At 44.8% G+C, this 24,884-nt stretch overlaps 1 protein-coding gene across 6 annotated transcripts in view; it reads left to right on the forward strand.

Annotated features, from left to right (window-relative positions):
- jak3 (Janus kinase 3 (a protein tyrosine kinase, leukocyte)) overlaps positions 1 to 24,291 on the forward strand; it is a 30,656-nt gene extending 6,365 nt beyond the window's left edge. For all 6 annotated transcript variants that reach the window (XM_072681245.1, XM_072681241.1, XM_072681242.1 and 3 more), the window contains 21 exons: positions 366 to 483; positions 1,114 to 1,259; positions 2,890 to 3,190; positions 4,399 to 4,521; positions 5,099 to 5,256; positions 5,387 to 5,498; positions 6,485 to 6,665; positions 10,915 to 11,039; positions 12,338 to 12,469; positions 13,417 to 13,504; positions 14,483 to 14,604; positions 14,862 to 15,000; positions 15,217 to 15,365; positions 16,009 to 16,159; positions 16,272 to 16,405; positions 17,314 to 17,503; positions 18,701 to 18,825; positions 20,141 to 20,313; positions 20,832 to 20,949; positions 23,394 to 23,507; positions 23,887 to 24,291. In XM_072681245.1, coding sequence (XP_072537346.1) covers positions 366 to 483; positions 1,114 to 1,259; positions 2,890 to 3,190; positions 4,399 to 4,521; positions 5,099 to 5,256; positions 5,387 to 5,498; positions 6,485 to 6,665; positions 10,915 to 11,039; positions 12,338 to 12,469; positions 13,417 to 13,504; positions 14,483 to 14,604; positions 14,862 to 15,000; positions 15,217 to 15,365; positions 16,009 to 16,159; positions 16,272 to 16,405; positions 17,314 to 17,503; positions 18,701 to 18,825; positions 20,141 to 20,313; positions 20,832 to 20,949; positions 23,394 to 23,507; positions 23,887 to 24,006 — 3,019 coding nt within the window. In that variant the 3' untranslated portion in view covers positions 24,007 to 24,291. The remainder of the gene's footprint in view (positions 1 to 365; positions 484 to 1,113; positions 1,260 to 2,889; positions 3,191 to 4,398; positions 4,522 to 5,098; positions 5,257 to 5,386; positions 5,499 to 6,484; positions 6,666 to 10,914; positions 11,040 to 12,337; positions 12,470 to 13,416; positions 13,505 to 14,482; positions 14,605 to 14,861; positions 15,001 to 15,216; positions 15,366 to 16,008; positions 16,160 to 16,271; positions 16,406 to 17,313; positions 17,504 to 18,700; positions 18,826 to 20,140; positions 20,314 to 20,831; positions 20,950 to 23,393; positions 23,508 to 23,886) is intronic.
- The last annotated feature ends 593 nt before the right edge of the window (positions 24,292 to 24,884 follow it).

The following is a 24,884-nucleotide window of genomic DNA, read 5'->3' on the forward strand; positions in this document are numbered from 1 at the left end:
GACTTTATACATTAAATACTGTAATTATCTGTATATGTAAATACCTATAGTAATAGTAGTAATACTAATATAATGTAAACTTAATTTCCCCGTATATATATATATATATATATATATATATATATATATATATATATATATATATATATATATATATATATATAATAGAATGCACTATATGTATATTTTTAAGCTCCTATATGTAATACAGTATTTCCCATATAAATTACACATGTACGTAAACAGTAAATATGACACCATTGCCGTGCTGTGCTGAGAATTAGCCCCTCCTCTGGTCACAGTCTCCTTATGATGGTGGTGTTTACAGGTTTTGTGCGTCTGTCTGTGTTTGTGTGTTTATGCAGGTTTTTCTTCTCCGGCTGGTTCGGTGAGGGGTCCAAAGCGACGTACCGCTACAGCCTGACCACAGGCAGGATCTGTGCAGTGCTGGACTACTGCGTCATTGACTACCTGTTTGCTCAGGTACATCAGACACACACACACACACACACACACACACACACACACACACACACACACAGTTGGACAGCAGACTCCACACTGGACTCCTGCTGGGGATCTGGACACGGCCATTCAGTCATACCAGATCATTTAATCTGATGAAGGACTGAGCGGTTCCTATAGCATCCCAGGTGTTTGCAGTAAAGGTGGTAGGTGCATGGCTGCTATGATATCACATGTGGTTCCTAGGGTGTTGCTGGGTGGTTGGGTTGGTATTTGGCTTTGCAAGGGGGACACAGCAGGGACACAAGGTTCTGCACAGGATGTTTGAACCCTCAGGCTCGGTGGTTTGGTGTCCAGATCTCATATTCGGCAGAAACACAACAGTCATAGCATTTAGCTATTCCAGTAGCAGTCTTTTTCAGAAGGGGTCCCTGGCTGCTAAAACATCAACTAGCTGCTGTAGGTGAACCTACCTGAGCTCCAGGAGCACACTGGGAATATTTAAATACAATAAATGGTTTATTTATAGTCATTAATTCTGTTTTTCATAATCACATAAACGCCTTCCGTCCGTCCGAGTTCATTTTCAATGCATCAGACGCCTTCAGTGCAGTGCTGCTTCTGACATGGCCTGTGCTGGTTCTGCAGTCTCGCAGCGACTTCGTGTTCGGCCGTGGCGGAGTGTCCCCCCCGCTGAGTGCCATGCAGGAGTGTCTGGGCATGGCTGTGCTGGACCTGTGGAGACAGGCCAAAGAGAGGAACCGCAGCCCAAGAGAAGTCTGCAGGGCCGTCAGGTACTCACTGCTCATCACTGCTCATCACTGCTCATCACAGCACCAGGTTGATGGGCATGGTACACCTGTGTGTGTTTCTGTGAGGCTGCACACCTGAGATACACAGTGTTATAGAATATTGACAGTGTTCATTAAAGTTTTTTCAACATTTCAGCACAACTCTGTCCACCTTCCATCCACTGAGGATGCGGTGGTCTTACACCAAGCAAATAGGGTTCTATAGAAGTGCTGAAAAGGGCTTTTTTACTCTAAACAAAGCAGAATTAGTTTAGTATTACACATAAACCATTAAATATGATAAAATACGTAACATTAGTGACTCTACAGATCCTCTGTACAGATACAGAGGATCACGGTAGAAACACAATGTGTAGAGACTTAAAATGTGATCCATCGTTCCCTTGATTTAAAAATCTCTCAGTTAAAGAATAAACAGAGGAAATGGAAAAGGACACTTGGAGCGTGAACACAGAAGAGTGCTAGCCTATTAGCACCTTAGCCTGTTAGCTAGTAGTCCGCCAGGTTGATCAGTCTAGCTCTTTTCAAAATGCTTCTCTGACACCAGTTTACCCCTTTACTGACCTTATTACACTGACCTTATTACACTGACCTTATTATACTGACCTTATTACCACTTCAGTTCAAAGCTGAACACTGAATATTCATACAGGCGCTAGACTGTTAGCCTGTTAGCCTGTTAGCTATCTGTTGGGTAGATGGGCCTAGCTGGGCTCCACGTAGAGACGTATTTGACTCATTTTAGTGAATCACTCAGTTCAGTATAAACTGAGTCAATATTCAGACACGTTAGCTTAATAATGTTAGCGCTAGCTATCTAGAACTAAACTAGGTTCTTTGGCAATGGTTCTCGTTCAGTGCTGTATAGATCCCTTTATTAGTACATTTCTCCTAAATACATTCAACTGCATTCAAAGCTGTACTCTGAATAATGGTTGGGTAGCCTGTTTGTCTTTTAGCCTGTTAGCCTGTTAGCTATCTGTTGGCCTGATCAGCCTGCCCTGCCGAAACATCCAGCTCTAGGCCTGCTTCAGCTGGTGGCTGGTTTCAGATGGTCTAAGCTGGTCTTTGATGGTCATGGTGGTCACCCTATCCTGGTAGGCTAGATAGTGAACGAGCTCTTGACCAGCATAGTATTTGTTAATTTGGTAGATTTTGGTCATCAGCTGGGTGTCCAGTTTAGTCTTGGTGATGTTGACAGGCTTGGTGATGTTGGTCAACCAGCATGGTCTAGCTTGGTCCTACTGGTGCTCTGGCTTGGTCAGGTTGATCATGCTGGTAGATCAGCTAAACCATCAAACTCAACCAAAAACATTCAATCTACTGGTCAAGAGCTACGCTGGTCAACCAGCTCAACCAGAGAGAGCTGGCCATGCTGTCTCATTCAGCAGGGTAGCTGGGTTCCATGTGGCATTAATAAAGGGTTCTTATTATACAGGGCACTTAAAAAGGGTTCTGTGACAATGGTTCTTTTACTAACCACAATAATGAAACGCTTTTTAAAAGGTTCCTGTTTTCTTTGTATATGAAGATCAGTTTATCAATGCAAAGAACCTACATCTGAAATAGTGGCAGTCATTCATGTGAATCATATTCCCATTTTGTCTTCCAGCTACAAGTCGTGTCTGCCAGAGACGCACCGAGAGGACATCCAGAGAATGAGCCGCCTGGCCCGGTATCAGATCCGCAAGACTCTGAAGCGCTTCCTGCAGAAGCTGGGCCACTGTTCGGCCGGAGAGCGCAGCCTGAAGCTGAAGTATCTGATGGAGCTGAGCGCTGTGGAGCCCAACTACGGGTCAGAGTGCTTCACTGTGCGCAGGTCCAGGTGGCTCCAGCGCCCCGAGACACAGTCTGTGACTGTGGTCAGGGTGTCAGGAGAGGGAGGGCTCCAAACACGGTCCGACGACGGGCAGGTAACGGACTTCTAGGAAAGTCTAATAAAGTCGTTTAAGCTTCAGCCTCATTAACTCAGTTCTTCGCTTTACACCTCGTTATATTCCCCCCTCAGCTCCACCTACAGTGTTTGTGTGGGTTAATGAACCAAAAATACCCATAATTCCTTTTTACACAACCTTTTTTCTAACCATTCTTTATTCCCTACAATTACACTGACTGTACCTTAAGACTGATTTATGTAAATGAGCTCTGTTCTGATGGGCTGCCCTGTATTGCACCTCATTCATTCAGCAGTATAGATTGAAACATTTCTTATCATTTCAACATGAGTGGGTGGGGCTAAGCTGCTGTAGGCTGAGTGGGTGGGGCTAAACTGCTGTAGGCTGAGTGGGTGGGGCTAAACTGCTGTAGGCTGAATGGGTGGGGCTAAACTGCTGTAGGTTAAATGGGTGGGGCTAAACTGCTGTAAACTGAATGGGTGGGGCTAAACTGCTGTAGACTGAATGGGTGGGGCTAAGATGCTGTAGGCTGAATGGGTGGGGCTAAACTGCTGTAGGCTGAATGGGTGGGGCTAAACTGCTGTAAACTGAATGGGTGGGGCTAAACTGCTGTAGGTTGAATGGGTGGGGCTAAGATGCTGTAGGCTGAATGGGTGGGGCTAAACTGCTGTAGGCTGAATGGGTGGGGCTAAACTGCTGTAGGCTGAATGCGTGGGGCTAAACTGCTGTAGGCTGAGTGGGTGGGGTTAAGCTGCTGTAGGCTGAGTGGGTGGGGCTAAACTGCTGTAGGCTGAATGGGTGGGGCTAAACTGCTGTAGGCTGAATGGGTGGGGCTAAACTGCTGTAAGCTGAATGGGTGGGGCTAAACTGCTGTAGGCTGAATGGGTGGGGCTAAGATGCTGTAGGCTGAATGGGTGGGGCTAAACTGCTGTAGGCTGAATGCGTGGGGCTAAACTGCTGTAGGCTGAGTGGGTGGGGCTAAACTGCTGTAGGCTAAATGGGTGTGGCTAAACTGCTGTAGGCTAAATGGGTGGGGCAAAATTGCTGTATGCTGAAGGGGCGGGGCTAGACTGCTGTATACTACTACTACAGAGTTTAAATATAATGTAATGATTCTATTAAATGAAATGAAATTGGTTCTCCCAGAAGGTTCTGTAGGGTTCCCTACCGCGGAGACCCTCACACCACTGGCGGTCTAACTCTCAGTGTTGTTCCGGTTCTCTCAGGAGTGGCAGACGTTCTGTGACTTCCCCCAGATCACGGACATCAATATAAAGCGAGTGGGCCAGGAGCAGCTCCCAGCAGAAGGACGAGTGGTCACTCTGACCAGACAAGACGACCGCTGCCTGGTCAGTGGACTGAAACCATCAACACACAGATTACATACAGCGGCATGCAAAAGTTTAGGCACCCCTGGTCAAAAATATGTTCCTGTAATTAGTGAAGCTAATTAAGGTCAGAGAACTTGGTGAATGTTCCGACAGCTCCAATCTCTCGGGTCCCCAAACTTTTGCATGGTGCTCCTTTAAAATTTAACCAAAATATTTCACTCATTCTGATTCATCTTTACTTACTGAGTATTAGCATCCATTACTTAGCTACATTAGCCTCATAGCTCCAGTGCTAAATGGTGGGGTATAAGCTTCCATTGCTTGTTAGCTACATTAGCCTTGTAGCTTCAGTGCTAAATGGTGGGGTATAAGCTTCCATTGCTTGTTAGCTACATTAGCCTTGTAGCTTCAGTGCTAAATGGTGGGGTAACAGCTTCCATTACTTGTTAGCTATGTTAGCCTCATAGCTACAGTGCTAATTGGTGGGGTATATGCTTCCATTACTTGTTAGCTACATTAGCCTCGTAGCTGCAGTGCTAATTGGTGGTTGGGGTAAGTGGGGTAAAGTGTGTAAATGAGCTGTTTTCATCAACAGGAGGTGGAGTTTCAGACTCTGGCTGAGGCGCTGTCCTTCGTGTCGCTGATTGATGGCTATTTCAGACTGACCACCGACTCCAGTCATTACTTCTGCTCGGAGGTCGCTCCACCCAGCCTTCTGCAGGACCTCGAAAGTCACTGCCATGGTCCTATCACGTAAGTGACCTACAAAATATAGCCCCTCTTCAAAAACGTGTCTTTTTAATGATGAGGAAGGAGTTCGGTGGACGGTGCAGGCGTTCCACATCTGACTGACGGGATGTTTTTCCACATCTGTCGCCTCAAGGTCAGAATTCGCCGTGCACAAGCTGAGGAAGGCGGGAGCCCAAAACGGCATGTTCCTCCTGCGCCGCAGTCCCAAGGAGTTTGATAAATATTTCCTCATGGTCTGCCTACAGGTAGCACTCGCTCGCTCTCGCGCAGACAAAACGCACTTACATGCAGTCGTTATGCAGTATCTGCCATCTGCCAGCTGTTTACATTTAACATCTGCATTTATGACTGTCAGTTGGCCAATATTCAATCCACATGACTTTATTATATAAAGATAAATAAAGCAATAAACCACGAGAGACTGCGCAGCTGTGTGTTCTCAGTGTGCGCATGAAGTCCGGCATGAAGTTGACCCCCTTAGTCATAATAAAATCACTGAAGCCTGAAGTGCTGAAAAGGTTCTCTATAGCAGCTTACACTATGTGGGCAAAAGTATTGGGACACCTGCTCATTCATTGTATCTTCTGAAATCAAGGGTATTAAAAGAGCTTATTATATTATATTTCTGTTGGAGTAACTACTGGAGTCTCTACTGTCCAGAGAACAAGACTGTCTACTAGATTTTGGAGGAGGAGCATTGCTGTGCGAATTTGATTGCATTCAGTAACAAGAGTCTTGAGGGTCAGGATGTTGGATGATCGCCACCCCACCTCATCACCCTCAACTCCTCAGCTCCAATAGGGTCATGATGTTGATCTGCTAGAGAGAGTCCTATTCTATTGGCAGTACTTCTTCTCTACAGGGACTAGACAAGCTGTGTGTGCATTTGCACATCTGTGTCAGCAATGGGTGCAGCTTACAGTGGCTGAACGGCTTCATTGGAATGTAGTATATTTTGTGCCTTATATAGTGCTAATATTAGATACTATAACTGTAAGAGGTGGACTGTAAGTGCCAAATCCTGTAGGGGGCGCTAGTCATGTTAGAAGTACAGATGTACCCTGTGTGACGTTACACTGTAAAATCTGGGCTGTGTTTGAATGGGGAAATCCCTGCTCTGGACTCCGCCCCCTGAGGATCAGGACTGTAATCAAATTTCAGTTTTCAGTTTTGTTTTTGTTGTTGATGATTTTCACTGTTTCTGTCCGGTGGGTTTTGGTTGTGTGGTCAGACGCCGCTTGGCGTGGACTATAAGGACTGTCTGATAGAGAAGAACGAGAAGTTTCACCTGGCGGGAATCCACAGCTCCTTCTGCAGCCTGAGAGACCTCACAGACTTCTACCAGAGAAACACACTGCTTCTGTCTGACATCCCTGTAACTCTGGGCAGGAGCTGTCCCCCCAAAGCCAAAGGTGATGGACATCACACACACACACACACACACACTCACACACACACTGCACCAGACATCTACTGAGCCTGCTCTTACACACACACTGCACTCTAATTGAACAATAATAAGCTCTTACAGATCCAAACTGTGCACTGAATGAGTTCACACTCACACTAACACTCACACTCACACTAACACTAACACTAACACTAACACTCACACTAACACTCACACTCATACTAACACTCACACTAACACTCACACTAACACTCACACTCACACTAACACTAACACTAACACTAACACTCACACTAACACTCACACTCATACTAACACTCACACTAACACTCACACTCACACTCATACTAACACTAACACTAACACTAACACTCATACTAACACTCACACTCACACTAACACTCACACTCACACTAACACTCACACTAACACTAACACTAACACTAACACTCATACTAACACTCACACTCACACTCATACTAACACTAACACTAACACTCATACTAACACTCACACTCACACTAACACTCACACTAACACTCACACTAACACTAACACTAACACTAACACTAACACTCATACTAACACTCACACTCACACTAACACTCACACTAACACTCACACTCACACTCACACTAACACTAACACTAACACTAACACTCACACTCACACTAACACACACTCACACTCACACTAACACTCATACTAACACTAACACTCACAGTAACACTCACACTCATACTCACACTGACACTCGCGCTCACACAAACACTCACACTCATACTCACACTCACACTCACACTCGCACTAACACTCACACTAACACTCGCACTCACACTAACACTAACACTCACACTAACACTCACACTAACACTCACACTCACACTCACACTAACACTCGCACTCACACTCACACTCACACTCATACTCACACTCACACTCGCACTAACACTAACACTCACACTCACAATAACACTCACACTCACACTAACACTCACACTAACACTCACACTCACACTCATACTCACACTAACACTCACACTAACACTCACACTCACACTAACACTCACACTAACACTCACACTAACACTCGCACTCACACTAACACTCACACTCATACTCACACTGACACTCGCGCTCACACAAACACTCACACTAACACTCACACTCACACTAACACTCACACTCACACTGACACTCGCGCTCACACAAACACTCACACTAACACTCACACAAACACTCACACTAACACTCGCACTCACACTAACACTAACACTCGCACTCACACTCGCACTCACACTAACACTCACACTAACACTCACACTAACACTCGCACTCACGCTAACACTCACACTAACACTAACACTCACTCACACTAACACTCACACTCACACTCATACTCACACTCACACTCACACTAACACTCACACTCACACTCACACTAACACTCACACTCACACTAACACTAACACTCGCACTCACACTCACACTCACACTAACACTCACACTCGCACTAACACTCACGCTCACACTAACACTCACACTCACACTAACACTCACACTCGCACTAACACTCGCTCACACTAACACTAACACTCACACTCACACTCATACTCACACTCACACTAACACTCACACTCACACTCACACTCACACTAACACTCACACTCACACTAACACTCACACTAACACTCGCACTAACACTCTCACTAACACTCACACTCACACTCACACTCACACTAACACTCACACTCACTCACACTCGCACTCACACTAACACTCACACTCACACTCACACTCACACTAACACTCACACTAACACTCACACTAACACTCACACTCACACTAACACTAACACTCACACTCACACTCATACTCACACTAACACTCACACTAACACTCACACTCACACTAACACTCACACTAACACTCGCACTCACACTGACACTCGCGCTCACACAAACACTCACACTAACACTCACACTCACACTAACACTCACACTCACACTGACACTCGCGCTCACACAAACACTCACACTAACACTCACACAAACACTCACACTAACACTCGCACTCACACTAACACTCACACTCACACTCACACTCGCACTCGCACTCGCACTCACACTAACACTCACACTAACACTCACACTAACACTCGCACTCACGCTAACACTCACACTAACACTAACACTCACTCACACTAACACTCACACTCACACTAACACTCACACTCGCACTAACACTCACGCTCACACTAACACTCACACTCACACTAACACTCACACTCGCACTAACACTCGCTCACACTAACACTAACACTCACACTCACACTCATACTCACACTCACACTCACACTCACACTCACACTCACACTAACACTCACTCACACTAACACTCACACTCACGCTAACACTCACACTAACACTCACTCACACTAACACTCACACTCACACTCACACTAACACTCACACTCACACTAACACTCACACTCACACTCATACTCACACTAACACTCACACTAACACTCACACTCACACTAACACTCACACTAACACTCGCACTCACACTAACACTCACACTCATACTCACACTGACACTCGCGCTCACACAAACACTCACACTAACACTCACACTCACACTAACACTCACACTCACACTGACACTCGCGCTCACACAAACACTCACACTAACACTCACACAAACACTCACACTAACACTCGCACTCACACTAACACTCACACTCACACTCACACTCACACTCGCACTCGCACTCGCACTCACACTAACACTCACACTAACACTCACACTAACACTCGCACTCACGCTAACACTCACACTAACACTAACACTCACTCACACTAACACTCACACTCACACTAACACTCACACTCGCACTAACACTCACGCTCACACTAACACTCACACTCACACTAACACTAACACTCGCTCACACTAACACTAACACTCACACTCACACTCATACTCACACTCACACTCACACTCACACTCACACTAACACTCACTCACACTAACACTCACACTCACGCTAACACTCACACTAACACTAACACTCACTCACACTAACACTCACACTCACACTAACACTCACACTCGCACTAACACTCACGCTCACACTAACACTCACACTCACACTAACACTCACACTCGCACTAACACTCGCTCACACTAACACTAACACTCACACTCACACTCATACTCACACTCACACTAACACTCACACTCACACTCACACTAACACTCACACTCACACTCACACTAACACTAACACTCACACTCACACTCACACTAACACTCACACTCACACTCACACTAACACTCACACTAACACTCGCACTAACACTCACACTAACACTCACACTCACACTAACACTCACACTCACACTCACACTCGCACTCACACTAACACTCACACTCACACTCACACTCACACTAACACTCACACTAACACTCGCACTAACACTCACACTAACACTCACACTCACACTAACACTCACACTCACACTCACACTCACACTCGCACTCACACTAACACTCACACTCACACTAACACTCACACTAACACTCACACTCACACTAACACTCACACTAACACTCACACTCACACTCACACTAACACTCACACTCACACTAACACTCACACTAACACTCACACTCACACTAACACTCACACTAACACTCGCACTAACACTCACACTAACACTCACACTCACACTAACACTCACACTCACACTCACACTCGCACTCACACTAACACTCACACTCACACTCACACTAACACTCACACTAACACTTGCACTAACACTCACACTAACACTCACACTCACACTCACACTAACACTCACACTCGCACTCACACTAACACTCACACTCACACTCACACTCACACTAACACTCACACTAACACTCGCACTAACACTCACACTAACACTCACACTCACACTCACACTAACACTCACACTCGCACTCACACTAACACTCACACTAACACTCACACTCACTTTTACACAGCGGTAAAACATGGTAGCTCACAGAAAGCTCTGGTGGATTCTGTACAAACCATCTGTGCAACCACCTAGCAACCCCATAGCAACCCTCTGAGATAACACACCACGACTACTATCAGTTACCAAGTAAATCCATAGCAACCACCTAGCAACAACCATAGCAACATGGTACACATTAATGCAGCCTTATGAATGAATGCTATGTGCTGGTGCTCTCTGCAGAACTCTCCAACCTGGTCATCATTCGGAACAGCAGCGTGTCTGAGATCCCCAGCTCCCCCCCCCAGCAGAGACACAGACCCAGCCACATCCAGTTCCACATGATCAAACACGAGGAGCTGATCTGGGTGAGACACACACACACACACGAACATCTACATACACAGTCACACACACACACGCACACACACACAAACATACACACACAAAACATGTTCACACACAAACACACACAGACACACAAACACGAACATACACATACACAAACATCTACACACACACTCACTCAAAAACACACACCGTTCCTCTAAACGGTTCCACTGAGGTGTTCCTCTGAGTGGTTCCTCTGAGTGGTTCCTCTGAGCGGTTCCTCTGAGCGGTTCCTCTGAGCGGTTCCTCTGAGTGGTTCCTCTAAACGGTTCCACTGAGGTGTTCCTCTGAGTGATTCCTCTGAGTGGTTCCTCTGAGCGGTTCCTCTGAGCGGTTCCTCTAAACGGTTCCTCTGAGCGGTTCCTCTGAGTGGTTCCTCTAAACGGTTCCACTGAGGTGTTCCTCTGAGTGGTTCCTCTGAGTGGTTCCTCTGAGCGATTCCTCTGAGCGGTTCCTCTGAGTGGTTCTTCTAAACGGTTCCACTGAGGTGTTCCTCTGAGTGGTTCCTCTGAGTGGTTCCTCTGAGCGGTTCCTCTGAGTGGTTCCTCTAAACGGTTCCACTGAGGTGTTCCTCTGAGTGGTTCCTCTGAGTGGTTCCTCTGAGCGATTCCTCTGAGCGGTTCCTCTGAGTGGTTCTTCTAAACGGTTCCACTGAGGTGTTCCTCTGAGTGGTTCCTCTGAGTGGTTCCTCTGAGCGGTTCCTCTGAGCGGTTCCTCTAAACGGTTCCACTGAGGTGTTTCTCTGAACAGTTCCTCTAAACGGTTCCACTGAGGTGTTCCTCTGAGTGGTTCCTCTGAGTGGTTCCTCTGAGCGGTTCCTCTGAGCGGTTCCTCTAAACGGTTCCACTGAGGTGTTCCTCTGAGTGGTTCCTCTGAGTGGTTCCTCTGAGTGGTTCCTTTGAGCGGTTCCTCTGAGCGGGGCCTCTGAGCTGTTCCTCTGAGCGGGGCCTCTGAACAGTTCCACTGAGCGGTTCCTCTGAGCGGTTCCTCTGAGCGGTTCCTCTGAGCAGGGCCTCTGAGCTGTTCCTCTGAGCGGGGCCTCTGAGCGGTTCCTCTGAGCGGTTCCTCTGAGCAGGGCCTCTGAGCTGTTCCTCTGAGCGGGGCCTCTGAGCGGGGCCTCTGAGCGGTTCCTCTGAGCGGTTCCTCTGAGCATTCCTCTGAGCGGTTCCTCTGAGCGGGGCCTCTGATCGACTGAATCTGGGATCAGAGCTCAGTCAGGAGAGTGTTGGTTTTGTATGGCGAGAGTGTAACTAACGTTCTTCTCCTGTCTCTGCAGAAGGAGAGTTTGGGTCAAGGCTCCTTCACACACATCTACCGGGGATGCAAAACACACCACCGGGACGGAGAAACACACACCACTGAGGTCCTGCTGAAGGTTTTGGATGCAGAACACAAAAACAGCTGGGAGGTGTGTGAACCCACGGCGAGAGGAAAAGGATGTCTGCAGTATAGCTCTGAGTTCTTGCTGACTGGCGATTAGAGCTGGGAGGTCCAGAAACACTCGGGTTCTAACCGGGTCGGGTGGAGAAAAGTGCTCTTCCACATCATGTGGAGTCCGTATTTACCTCTGGACAAACAAGTGGTTCCTGCTGCCACGCTGTTTCTAGGCCGCTGCTTCAGTCACTAGGTCACTAGTGTAAAATGCTTTTGCTAAGTGGTTGCTATGGCATCCCAAGTGGTTGCCAGTTTGTTGCTATACATTTGTTATATCAGATGGTTGCTAAGGTACTGCCTAGCAGTTGTTATATAGTATACCAGGTAGTTGCTGTAGTGTTTCAAGTGGGTTCTATGGTCTTGCCAAGATGCTTCTTGGTAGGGTGGTTGCTATGTGGTTTTTCAGGGGGTTTCTATAGTTGCTAAGAGGGTGCCATGGTGTTAAGGAATTTGTTAGAGGTTGCAAGCATGGTTGCTGTACTATTTGAGGTGGTTGCTAAGGTGTTGCTAAGTAGGCACTATGGTCTTGCTAAGGTGCTTCTTGGTAGGGTGGTTGCTATGATATTTTAGGGGATTACTAAGCTGTTGCTAAGAAGGTGCCATGGTGTGTTAGGATGTTTGTTGGAAGTTGCTAGCATGGTTGCTGTGCAATTTCAAGTGGTTGCTAAGGTGTTGCTAAGTAGGCGCTATGGTATTGCTCAAGGAGTTGAAAGGTGGTTGCTATGGTATTGCTACGTGTGTGCCATGGTGGTGCTAAGGTCTTTCTTAGTGGTTGCTAGAATGGTTGCTGTGGTATTTCAGGTGGTTAGTATGGGGTTGCCTAGCGGTTCCTCCATTTGGCCCAGCAGTGCTGGTTCCTGATTGGTTCTACAGTGTGGGGCTTACTGGATGTTCTAACTTTGAACTCTGTGTGTTTTTCAGTCTTTCTTCGAAGCAGCCAGCCTGATGAGCCAAATTTCCCACAAGCACCTGCTGCTGGTGTATGGGGTCAGCGTCCACAAATCCAAAAGTACGCTTTGGACACTCGTCCACCCTCTCCTCACTCACCTCTTCCTCTAGAGTTCATCCTGTGTTTAATCTGAGGGGTGTGTGTGAGTGAGTGTGTGTGTGTGTTGGGAGGGTAATGATACGCATCATCATCGTTTCAGATCCAGCATCATTTTTGTTTCTGAGATGAATTATTCTTGGTTCTGCAGCTTCTGTTCCAGCTTCTGTTCCAGCTTCTGTTTCAGTTCTGCTCAAAAACATGATAAGCCCCGCCTCCTTACTGATCCAGCTTCTTCCTCACCATACGGTCTTCTTCGGTACCGGAACTCTGGTCAAATCTGATCAGACTGTTGTTGAAACAACAGATCAAAGCTCTTTTGGTCTAAAAGTGTTTGAACACCTGACAGGTTTCATTGCTGATGAGTGACATCACAACTAAGGCAGAAAATGGGCGTGGCCTTCAGCTGTATTCCTGGTCCCGGATCCCGGTTGCACCTTCAGTTTCACAAACAGAATGATCAGATCTAATCAGATATGTATTTCATTTGCACACTCTTAAAAAGAGCGGTTCTTCAAGGGTTCTTTAAGAAAGCGGATGGTTCTACTATTCTTTTGCTACTATTTTTCTATGACATTGTTTAAAGAACCATTGTAGCACTTTTAATTCTTAATAGTGTAGATGATTTAATGTGGACTTCCACTTTTTCTACCAGTCAGGGAACCCTTTTCAGTTCTACATGTGGGTAAGTCACTGCAAGACAGCTAATGTCCCCAAACTTTTGACAGGCCATCTGAGGAGCCCTTCAGGGACTTAAGGTGCGTTAGAGCAGGAAACCCACACCTGAGAGAGTTTGGAGAACCCTCTGGAGTCTGGAGAACCCTCTTGAGTGTTTGGGAGTTCTGATGATGCAGCGCTTTGTGTGTGTATGTGCGTGTGTGTTTGCACTGTGTGTGACCTCGTGTGACCCCTGCGTAAGGCCCTGTGTGATGTGTTTTGCAGACATCATGGTTCAGGAGTTTGTAAAGCATGGAGCTCTGGACCTCTACCTGAAGAGATCATCAGTGTCGCTCAGCTGGAAACTGGACGTGGCCAAGCAGCTGGCCTGCACCCTCAACTTCCTGGTGAGGAAGAAACTCAGATGTTCGTTAACAATAGAAACATCACACATGGGCAGGTGTCCCAATACTTTTGTCCACATAATGTATGAACATTGCTACATGCTAAGCCAACGCTATTGTGCTCTGAACTGACCTCATAACACTGACCCTCACCAAAACACCCCAATCAGTCCAGTGTGGAGTTAAGAGGTTTTGTCAGGTTTAGACCACAGTTATTATTCATATTCCTCCTCTTCAGAGAAATCCTCATGTGCTTCCAGGAGGAGAAGAACATCGTGCACGGGAACATCTGCGCTAAGAACCTGCTGCTGGTCCGAGAGGGGGATCCCAACTCAGACAACTCGCCCTTCATCAAGCTCAGCGACCCGGGCATCAGCGTGGCCATGCTGGGCAGAGAGGGTAAACACAAATAGAGTCAGAGGGTCTCATCTTTACATGCAAGCATGTTTAGATGTTTAACGTAGACCAGAGTGGAGGTCAGGTTCTGATACTGAGTAAATATAAAGAGTAGAAATATACACGTGTCCTTTATCTCTAAATGAAGAAGAGTATCTAAAGAAACGTGCCTGTACAGAGTGGGAATGTGTGTGTGTGTGTGTGTGTGTGTGTGCGCAGTGGTGTTAGACAGAATCCCGTGGGTGGCGCCGGAGGTGCTGGACATGCTGGAGCTGGGGCAGCAGAGTGATAAGTGGAGTTTTGGGACGACGCTGTGGGAGCTGTTTAACGGAGGAGAGGTTCCACTGCAGCGCCTCGACCCCAGACAGGTTACATAATACTACATACACAGACAGACAGACAGACAGATACAAAGATAGACAAACAGATAGACAGACAGACAGATTGACAGACAGAAAGACAGACAGACACATAGACAGATAGACAGACAAACAGACAGACAGACAGACAGATAGACAGACAGATAGGTACATAGATAGACAAGCAGACAGACAGACAGAGAGACAGACAGATGAATAGATAGACAGCCAGACAGATAGACAGATAGACAGACAAACAGATAGACAGACAGATAGATATATAGATAGACAAGCAGACAGACAGATGGATAGATAGACAGACAGACAGATAGACAGACAGACAAATAGACAGATAGACAGACAGCCAGACAGATAGATACATAGACAGACAAGCAGACAGACAGACAGACAGACAGACAAATAGATAGACAGACAGACAGATAGATAGATAGACAGATAGACAGACAGGCAGACAGGTAGACAGACAGACAGATCGACTGTACTGTACTGTACTCTACTGTACTGTTGGATTAAGGCTGAGATGCAGTTGGGTAATCTGATAGGTGGATGGGTCAGTAGTACTCTCTGATTGGCTCTCAGTGAGGCTGTGTGGGAGGGGTGTATGAACTGCTGGTGTTTCGTGTTTGAGCAGAAGCTGCAGTTTTATGAGCGGCGCTCTCAGCTGCCCTGTCTGGACTGGACAGAGTTAGCTGACCTCATATCACAGTGTATGGAGTACCAACCTGAGCTCAGACCATCGTCCAGGAGCATCATCCGCCACCTCAACAGTCTCATCACCTCAGGTAATACACACACACACACACACACACACACACACACTGCTCTACAGTCATCATCCCGTCAGATAACACAGGGTTACACAGCTGTCGCTGAATCTAACTCTGAACTCCACAGATTATGAGATTCTGCATGCGTCCGGCACTCTGCCCGAGAGAGACAGCTTCTGGAGGGCGCTGAGCATGCCCAGACAGCAGGAGCAGGAGGTGTTTGAGGAGAGACACCTGCGCTTCATTTCTCCTCTGGGCAAGGTTAGCACACATGCCATCATCTGCATTCACCACTAGAGGGTGGCACTGTATTTCAGTGCACAAATACATACACATACTTTAGCCACTTTATCAGAAACACCTAACCAGTGTGTCCACTCACTGGCCACTTTATTAGAAACACCTAACGAATGTGTCCACTCACTGGCCACTTTATCAGAAACCCCTAACCAGTGTGTCCACTCACTAGCCACTTTATCAGAAACACCTAACGAATGTGTCCACTCACTGGCCACTTTATCAGAAACCCCTAACCAGTGTGTCCACTCACTAGCCACTTTATCAGAAACACCTAACGAATGTGTCCACTCACTGGCCACTTTATCAGAAACCCCTAACCAGTGTGTCCACTCACTAGCCACTTTATCAGAAACACCTAACGAATGTGTCCACTCACTGCCCACTTTATTAGACACACCTTACCAGTGTGTCCACTCACTGGCCACTTTATCAAAAACACCTAACGGATGTGTCCACTCACTGGCCACTTTATTAGAAACACCTAACGAATGTGTCCACTCACTGGCCACTTTATCAGAAACCCTGAACCAGTGTGTCCACTCACTGGCCACTTTATTAGAAACCCCTAATCAGTGTGTCAACTCACTGGCCACTTTATTAGAAACCCCTAACCAGTGTGTCCACTCACTGCCACTTTAGTAGAAACCCCTAACCACCGTGTCCACTCACTGGCCACTTTATCAGAAACACCTAACCTGTGCCTCTACCTTGTTTTCACATTGTTTTTGCTGTCAGTGGTCAGTAAATCTGTGTCTGTGTGTGTATGTGTGTCTGTGTGTGTGTGTGTCTCTGTGTGTGTGTCTGTGTGTGTGTGTGTCTGTGTGTGTGTCTGTGTGTGTGTGTGTGTGTGTGTGTGTGTGTGTGTGTAGGGTAACTTTGGCACTGTGGAGCTGTGCAGATATGACCCACTGGGCGACAACACGGGAGAGTTAGTGGCTGTAAAGCAGCTGCAGCCCAACAAGCAGGCCAACGTGGGCGACTTCCAGAAGGAGATCCAGACCATCAGCTCTCTGAACTGTGACTACATCGTCAAATACAGAGGAATCTGCTACAGCGCAGGTCAGCACTAATAACCCATACTGCCCTGCTCAAATCACACCTACACTGTATGGACTAAAGTATTGGGACACCTGCGCATTCACTGTTTTTTCTGAAATCAAGGGTATTACAGAGTTTCTCCTGCTTCTGTTGGAGTAACTGTCTCTACTGTCCAGAGAAGAAGACTTTCTACTAGAGTTTAGAGGAAGAGCATTGCTGTGAGGATTTGATTACATTTAGTAACAAGAGTGTTAGTGAGGTCAGGATGTTGGATGATGATCATCACCCCACCTCATCATCCCCAACTCCCCAACTCATCCCATCCAAAAGTACTGGATGGAGCTCCTCCACCATCATTCCAGAGAACACAGTTCCTCCACTGCTCCACAGCTCCTCAATGCTGGGGGGCTTTATAAGCTAGTACCGTGTTATACTGGGTCTATATTACATTTTTATTAAGGCTCGCTTTAACCCTGTGTAGTTTAAGATACTATAAAAGCTATTTATATATAAAATTATTATTATTTGCACTAAACTATAATTTATTATAAATTATAGTTTATTTATATATTTTAAGTATTCTGTAACTGCTGTGAAACAGTATGCAACTTGTCATTTGAGTATGAGGAGTTGAGGTGTTGGGGTTTTTAGGGGGTGGTGTTCTGACTGGGCACCTGTGTAATCATTCTTTCAACCAGCAATAATATTTACATTTTATTATTATTCATAAATAAAAGTATGTTTGTTGCTGCACTTCACAATATAACCAGTAGGGTCAGCGATGATTAGTAGTGTGTAGAGGTGAGAGCTCAATGGACTGAAATGAGCCGTGAACATCTTAAGAGCTGTGTGATGCTGACAGGCCAAGCGTGATGCGTGAGGCACTTCAGCTCAAGCATTACTGTATTTACCTAAAAATATCATCACACCTGCTCGGCCTTTAATATGACAGGGATATGATTTATGATTGTTATTGTGACAGATTACTTCAAAAGGAAGCGAAGGGTAGGAGGTATTCAGCAAAGTGAGCAGTTAGTAGGAGCACATCCCCTGTGTTGAGCTGTGTGTTGAGCTGTGTGCTGAGCTGTGTGTTGAGCTGTGTGCTGAGCTGTGTGTTGAGCTGTGTGTTGAGCTGTGTGTTGAGCTGTGTGTTGAGCTGTGTGTTAAGTAGAGTTGAGTAGAGTTGAGTGAACTCTGAGACTCCTCCCCTCTGGACAGGTCGTCTGAGTATGAGGTTGGTGATGGAGTACTTGCCCTACGGGAGTCTGATCGGATACATGGAAAAATGTAAAAACACCCTCAGCGCCAGGAGGCTGCTGCTGTTCGCTTCTCAGATTTGTAAGGTATAAACAAATGCATACACACACACACACACACACACACACACACACACACACACATACACACACACACACTCATGTACACAAACAGTCCAAACAGTGAATTCCTGGAGGAAGGCCACTATGCCCTGTTGTTCCCTTCAGCAGCTAGTTTATGTAATCAGCCGTTCTGTACAGTAGAGCTGAACACATCCCTACAAAGTCTGGAGTTCACAGAGAAGATCAGCACCCAGACCTGTGATCTTCTACCTGTGTTCCTCTAACCAACAGATCAATAACTCTATCACTCATTAACAGATCATTCTGACCATCTGGTGTATTCTAATGTTATATTAGAGTTAATTACAGGTAGACCCTCTTACTGACCACTGACTTCATGTTTATTTGAGTTTATTCTAATGTTATATAGAGTTAATTACAGGTAGACACTCTCACTGACCACTGACTATGTTTATTTGGGTTTATTCTAATGTTATATAGAGTTAATTACAGGTAGACACTCTCACTGACCACTGACTATGTTTATTTGGGTTTATTCTAATGTTATATAGAGTTAATTACAGGTAGACACTCTCACTGACCACTGACTTTATGTTTATTTGGGTTTATTCTAATGTTATATAGAGTTAATTACAGGTAGACACTCTCACTGACCGCTGACGTTATGTTTATTTGGGTTTATTCTAATGTTATATAGAGTTAATTACAGGTAGACACTCTCACTGACCACTGACTTTATGTTTATTTGGGTTTATTCTAATGTTATATAGAGTTAATTACAGGTAGACACTCTCACTGACCACTGACTTTATGTTTATTAGGGTTTATTCTAATGTTATATAGAGTTCATTACAGGTAGACACTCTCACTGACCACTGACTTTATGTTTATTAGGGTTTATTCTAATGTTATATAGAGTTCATTACAGGTAGACACTCTCACTGACCACTGACTTTATGTCTATTAGGGTTTATTCTAATGTTATATAGAGTTCATTATAGGTAGGCACGCTCCACCTCACAGTGGTTAAAATAAAGAGATGTCGGGAAGGCCGAGTCCTGAATGTTAAAATATTCTGGCAATGATTACATTAAATATTTCACTTATTGCATTTCTGTTCCCGCAGCATCATTTTTATGCATAATGAGGTTTGGGTTTGAGAATTACATCACTCAGTGTTTTAAATATGCACAGATTCAGGAATTCCAAACATGGAACTGTGTTTACATATAAACAGTATTTATTTATGTGAACACCGTGCTGAAACACCGTGCTGAAATACCTGTGTGTGTGTGTGTGTGTGTGTGTGTGTGTATAGGGGATGGAGTACCTGCAGAGTCTGCGCTACGTCCACCGTGACCTGGCCGCCCGGAATATCCTTGTAGCTGGCGACACGCTGGTGAAAATTGCAGATTTCGGCCTGACGAAGATCATCCCATATGATAAGGAATATTACCGGGTCTCGCAGTTCGGAGAGAGCCCCATCTTCTGGTGACCAAACCTGATTTTACACAGATTTCACTCTGATTCATAAACAGAAGAAACAGAACATCCACATCCACTAAATATTCGATATGTCCAAAGGTTGTGGACACTCCTCCTGATGAGTGAATTTAGCCACTTTCAGGGTCACTGTTGCTGACATAGGCGTTCAGTGGAGCTCACACAGCTTCCATAGAAAAGCTCTGAGCAGTAGAACGGGACACCACAAGTACATATAGGCTTATAGGAACAGTTCATGACTATTCACTGTCATTCACTGTTAGCAACATTAGCATTACTGACTGAACCATTAATTTAATAATCCGTTCTTTAACTTTTCAGCTTTTAAAGTCAAATACCACCTTTATACACCTTCAGCCATTTAACTCGAAATAAAGAGAAAGTCTATTATGAAAATAGTGTAACAGTGAGCTGCTGCTGCTGCTGCTACTAATAATAATCATAATTATATCAATAGCTGGTTTCCAGCATTTGGCATTTATCATTCCATTCTGCTCCGCCTCCAGGTACGCACCTGAATCCATTTCTGATTATAAATTTTCCCACAAGTCGGACGTGTGGAGTTTTGGTATCGTTCTGCACGAGCTGTTTTCCTTCTGTGAGCTGAGCCGGAATCCCAAACGGGTATGTCAGAACCACCCTGACACACACACACACACACACACACACACACACACACACACACACACATACACACACACATACACACACACTGCTGTTCACACACTTTACCCAGAACTTGGGTTTGAAACAAAAGCACCTTCATCACCAATACAGTCTTGTTCAAAAGTTCAATACAGTCTTGCTCAGAAAGCACCCCTGTTCTGAGGGCCTGTGTTAGTATGTAAATACGTCCTCCACAGGACGACAAACTGAAATATGACATTATTCTGGACGTTTTGTCTTCACTTACTGAACTGTACAAGCTGCATTCAGAGTGTAAAATAATCATTCACAAATAATCATTCGCAAATAATCACTCACAAATAATCACTCACAAATAATCATTCACAAATAATCATTTGCAAATAATCACTCACAAATAATCACTCACAAATAATCATTCACAAATAATCATGCACAAATAATCACTCACAAATAATCATGCACAAATAATCACTCACAAATAATCATGCACAAATAATCATTCGCAAATAATCACTCACAAATAATCACTCACAAATAATCATTCACAAATAATCATGCACAAATAATCACTCACAAATAATCATGCACAAATAATCACTCACAAATAATCATGCACAAATAATCATTCACAAATAATCATTCACAAATAATGATGCACAAATAATCATTCACAAATAATCATTCACAAATAATCACTCACAAATAATCATTCACAAATAATCATGCACAAATAATCACTCACAAATAATCATGCACAAATAATCACTCACAAATAATCACTCACAAATAATCATTCACAAATAATCATGCACAAATAATCACTCACAAATAATCATGCACAAATAATCACTCACAAATAATCATGCACAAATAATCATTCACAAATAATCATTCACAAATAATGATGCACAAATAATCATTCACAAATAATCATTCACAAATAATCACTCACAAATAATCATTCACAAATAATCATTCACAAATAATCATTCACAAATAACCATTTACAAATAATCTTTCATAAATAATCATTCATCAATCATATTTATGTATTTACTGCATATATATTTATATATATATTTACATTTTACAGCATTTAGCTGAGGCTTGTATCCAGAGCGACTTACAAGGTTACTTGTATTACAGAGGTGGAGCAGTGTAGCGTTAGGAGTCTTGCCCAAGGACTCTTATTGGTGTAGCCCAGCACCCACAGTCACCCAGACCGGGAATTAAACCCCAGTCACTGAACGGTAGTGGTGTTATCTGTTGCGCCACACAAACCACTATATATGTGCATGTGCATGTATGTATTTATCTATCTGTCAAAAATATATGTATGATCAATATGTCATGCATAAGTCAAATACATGACACTTACATATATGTATCCAATAAACATGGACATGAAGTTTAAGATATATGTCAATTGTTTAAGGTATATATGCATAAATGGCCATATACAGAGTTCTGTATGGGTGAATAGATTAAGTCCATCAAAACCCAAACTGACGTTCAGATATGGGCGAGATTCATAAAGAGCACCAGCAGGTTTACTGAGGCATTAAGAGGCTACAGCTTTCCAGCACTACTGCTCTGTCGCTCGTTTGCATGTTAATCTTGGCAGTTCATAAACCACACCGTCACACAGAAACGGATTTAATGATCTGCTGGAGAATGTTCTCATGTTGGTGTGTTCTGATTTTGTGATATTGTTTGTTTACCAGTATTATTATGTTTATTTGTTGCTGTATTTTTATATAATTCACATTAACTCTGATTTTGGGACTTTCAGTCCAGTTGGCCCTCTAACAGTGCTCAGCACTAGCCATGAATATGTTTAAGTACATTATCACAGGGATTTTAAAAAAGACTGGTGTACTGAGCAACGATACCGGCTCAAAGAGTAGATTCACCCTCAGTATCAGCGGGTCCCCACCCTCTCAGCATATTGGAAAAAATCCCTAACGATGGGATAGACGGGAAAGGTAAAATGAGCCAGTCAGAGGCGTTTCTGGTTTGCATGTTGCCATGGCAACCAGTGGGAATGTCAACATTTGGAATGTCAGTACCCACCTCTACATAATACAGATGCAGCAGTTTCCAGTCTTTTTTTATATTTCACCACTAGGGGGCGCAGCAGCCAGGCTTGGAACAATAGAGTAATACTACAGGATTTTACACTAATATGACTCTATGGGTTCTGCAGCGTTACACAGCAGTTCTGGAGAGAGGTTCTCCTCCTGCAGCTCCACCACCAAACCTCCATAGTGCAGTAGCAGCAGCAGCGCTCCGGCCCAGAGTGGGAATGACGGAGACGCCGTTCTCCCCCTGTTACAGTCAGTGGAGCGTCAGCATGATCCTGAAGCTGCTGATTTTAAAGATACAACTGTGTGTTTTTGTGTGGGTGTGTGTTTGTGTAGCTGTCCCTCCAGAGGATAGGCAGTGACATCCAGGGCCCCATGATGGCTGTTAATCTGTTCAACGTCCTGAAGGAGAACTGGAGGCTGCCAGTGCCGCCCCTGTGTCCACCAAAGGTAACAACACTCAGTTTAACACCACTGAGTCACGATGTATAGGACAGGCCTTATTTGATCGTCTCCCCCATCTCAAATGCAGCAGTCCAGCAGCCAAGTCATTATTGGTGCCACACAGTCTAGTCCCTGTAGAGAAGAAGTACTGCCAATAGAATAGGACCCTCTGGAGCAGATCAACATCATGACCCTAATGCCAAGCCTGGGATAGAGGGGTGTAAAGCCCCCCAGAATTGAGCTGTGGGGTTCTCTGGAGGGATGATGGAGCTCAATCTAGCAGATGAACGATTTCGGTCATATCGCCCACCCTTAATCACACAGCATTTAACCAAGGGTGTGAAACTTTGTAGAGCATCACACACTCTTCTTACCTGTTGTGCAGGTGTACAGTATGATGATGCAGTGCTGGGCCTTCAGCAGCGAGGACAGGCCGACCTTCTTTGAGCTACAGGACCTGATTGAGAGCAGCTTCCAAGATGAGAGGGAAGGAGCAAAAGGATGAAGAGATGATAGGCTTTGTTCTTTATAGGGTATCCGGATTTGGTGATGAATGGACCAATAGTAATTTTCTCCAAAATCTTTTACCTTGACTTCCATTGAAAATTTAGACGTTTTTCCTTCTCCTGTAAAGTTGCTATGTTTGTTTGTTTGATTGTTTGTTTGTTTTGTGAATAATTGTTATTTTAGCATAATTACCAACAGAGTATTTTCTCACTTTTACAGCTTCACTCCAGTTATTTTACTGTAATGGTTACATCATATAAATAAACCTGATGTTTTTAACCTTTATAAACAGCGGCGTCTGAGTCCATCTGTACAGTCCACACTATGACCTCATCAACACCTCATCTACCTCATCTCTGCAGAATTAACCAGTTAGGATGTGACTCATTCAGAGTGGAGGTTTGGGAGGTTTGGTGTGAAACGCTCGGTTCTAGATAAGCTCCTCCAGTCAGAGCTGTTCTACAGTGGAGGTTCTAGATAAGCTCCTCCAGTCAGAGCTGTTCTACAGTGGAGGTTCTAGATAATCTCCCCCAGTCAGAGCTGTGGTTCTACAGTGGAGGTGAAGGGAAGCAGACGTCTGAAGCTCTAATAAAAGCTCCTCACAGAAAGTTCTTCACCTAATGGTGATGAAGACGCTGCCTGATGCCTGAGACACGGTTCTACCAGAGTTCTGAGAAGAGTTCGGCTCTAGAACCTGCTTTTAAAATCAGATCATTAAAATGGTGGAGGGATACATGCTGCAGGGTGTAGTGCGGCTACAGAAAGTAGTCCCTAAAGAGAACTGCATTAGTTGAGATTCTCTATTCACTATTTTACCTTCATCATCATCATCATCATCATCATCATCATCATTCCATATGAAACTCAGAAGACTTG

The sequence above is a fragment of the Salminus brasiliensis genome, chromosome 6, assembly GCF_030463535.1.
Source record: "Salminus brasiliensis chromosome 6, fSalBra1.hap2, whole genome shotgun sequence".
Classification (NCBI taxonomy): Eukaryota; Metazoa; Chordata; class Actinopteri; order Characiformes; family Bryconidae; genus Salminus; species Salminus brasiliensis.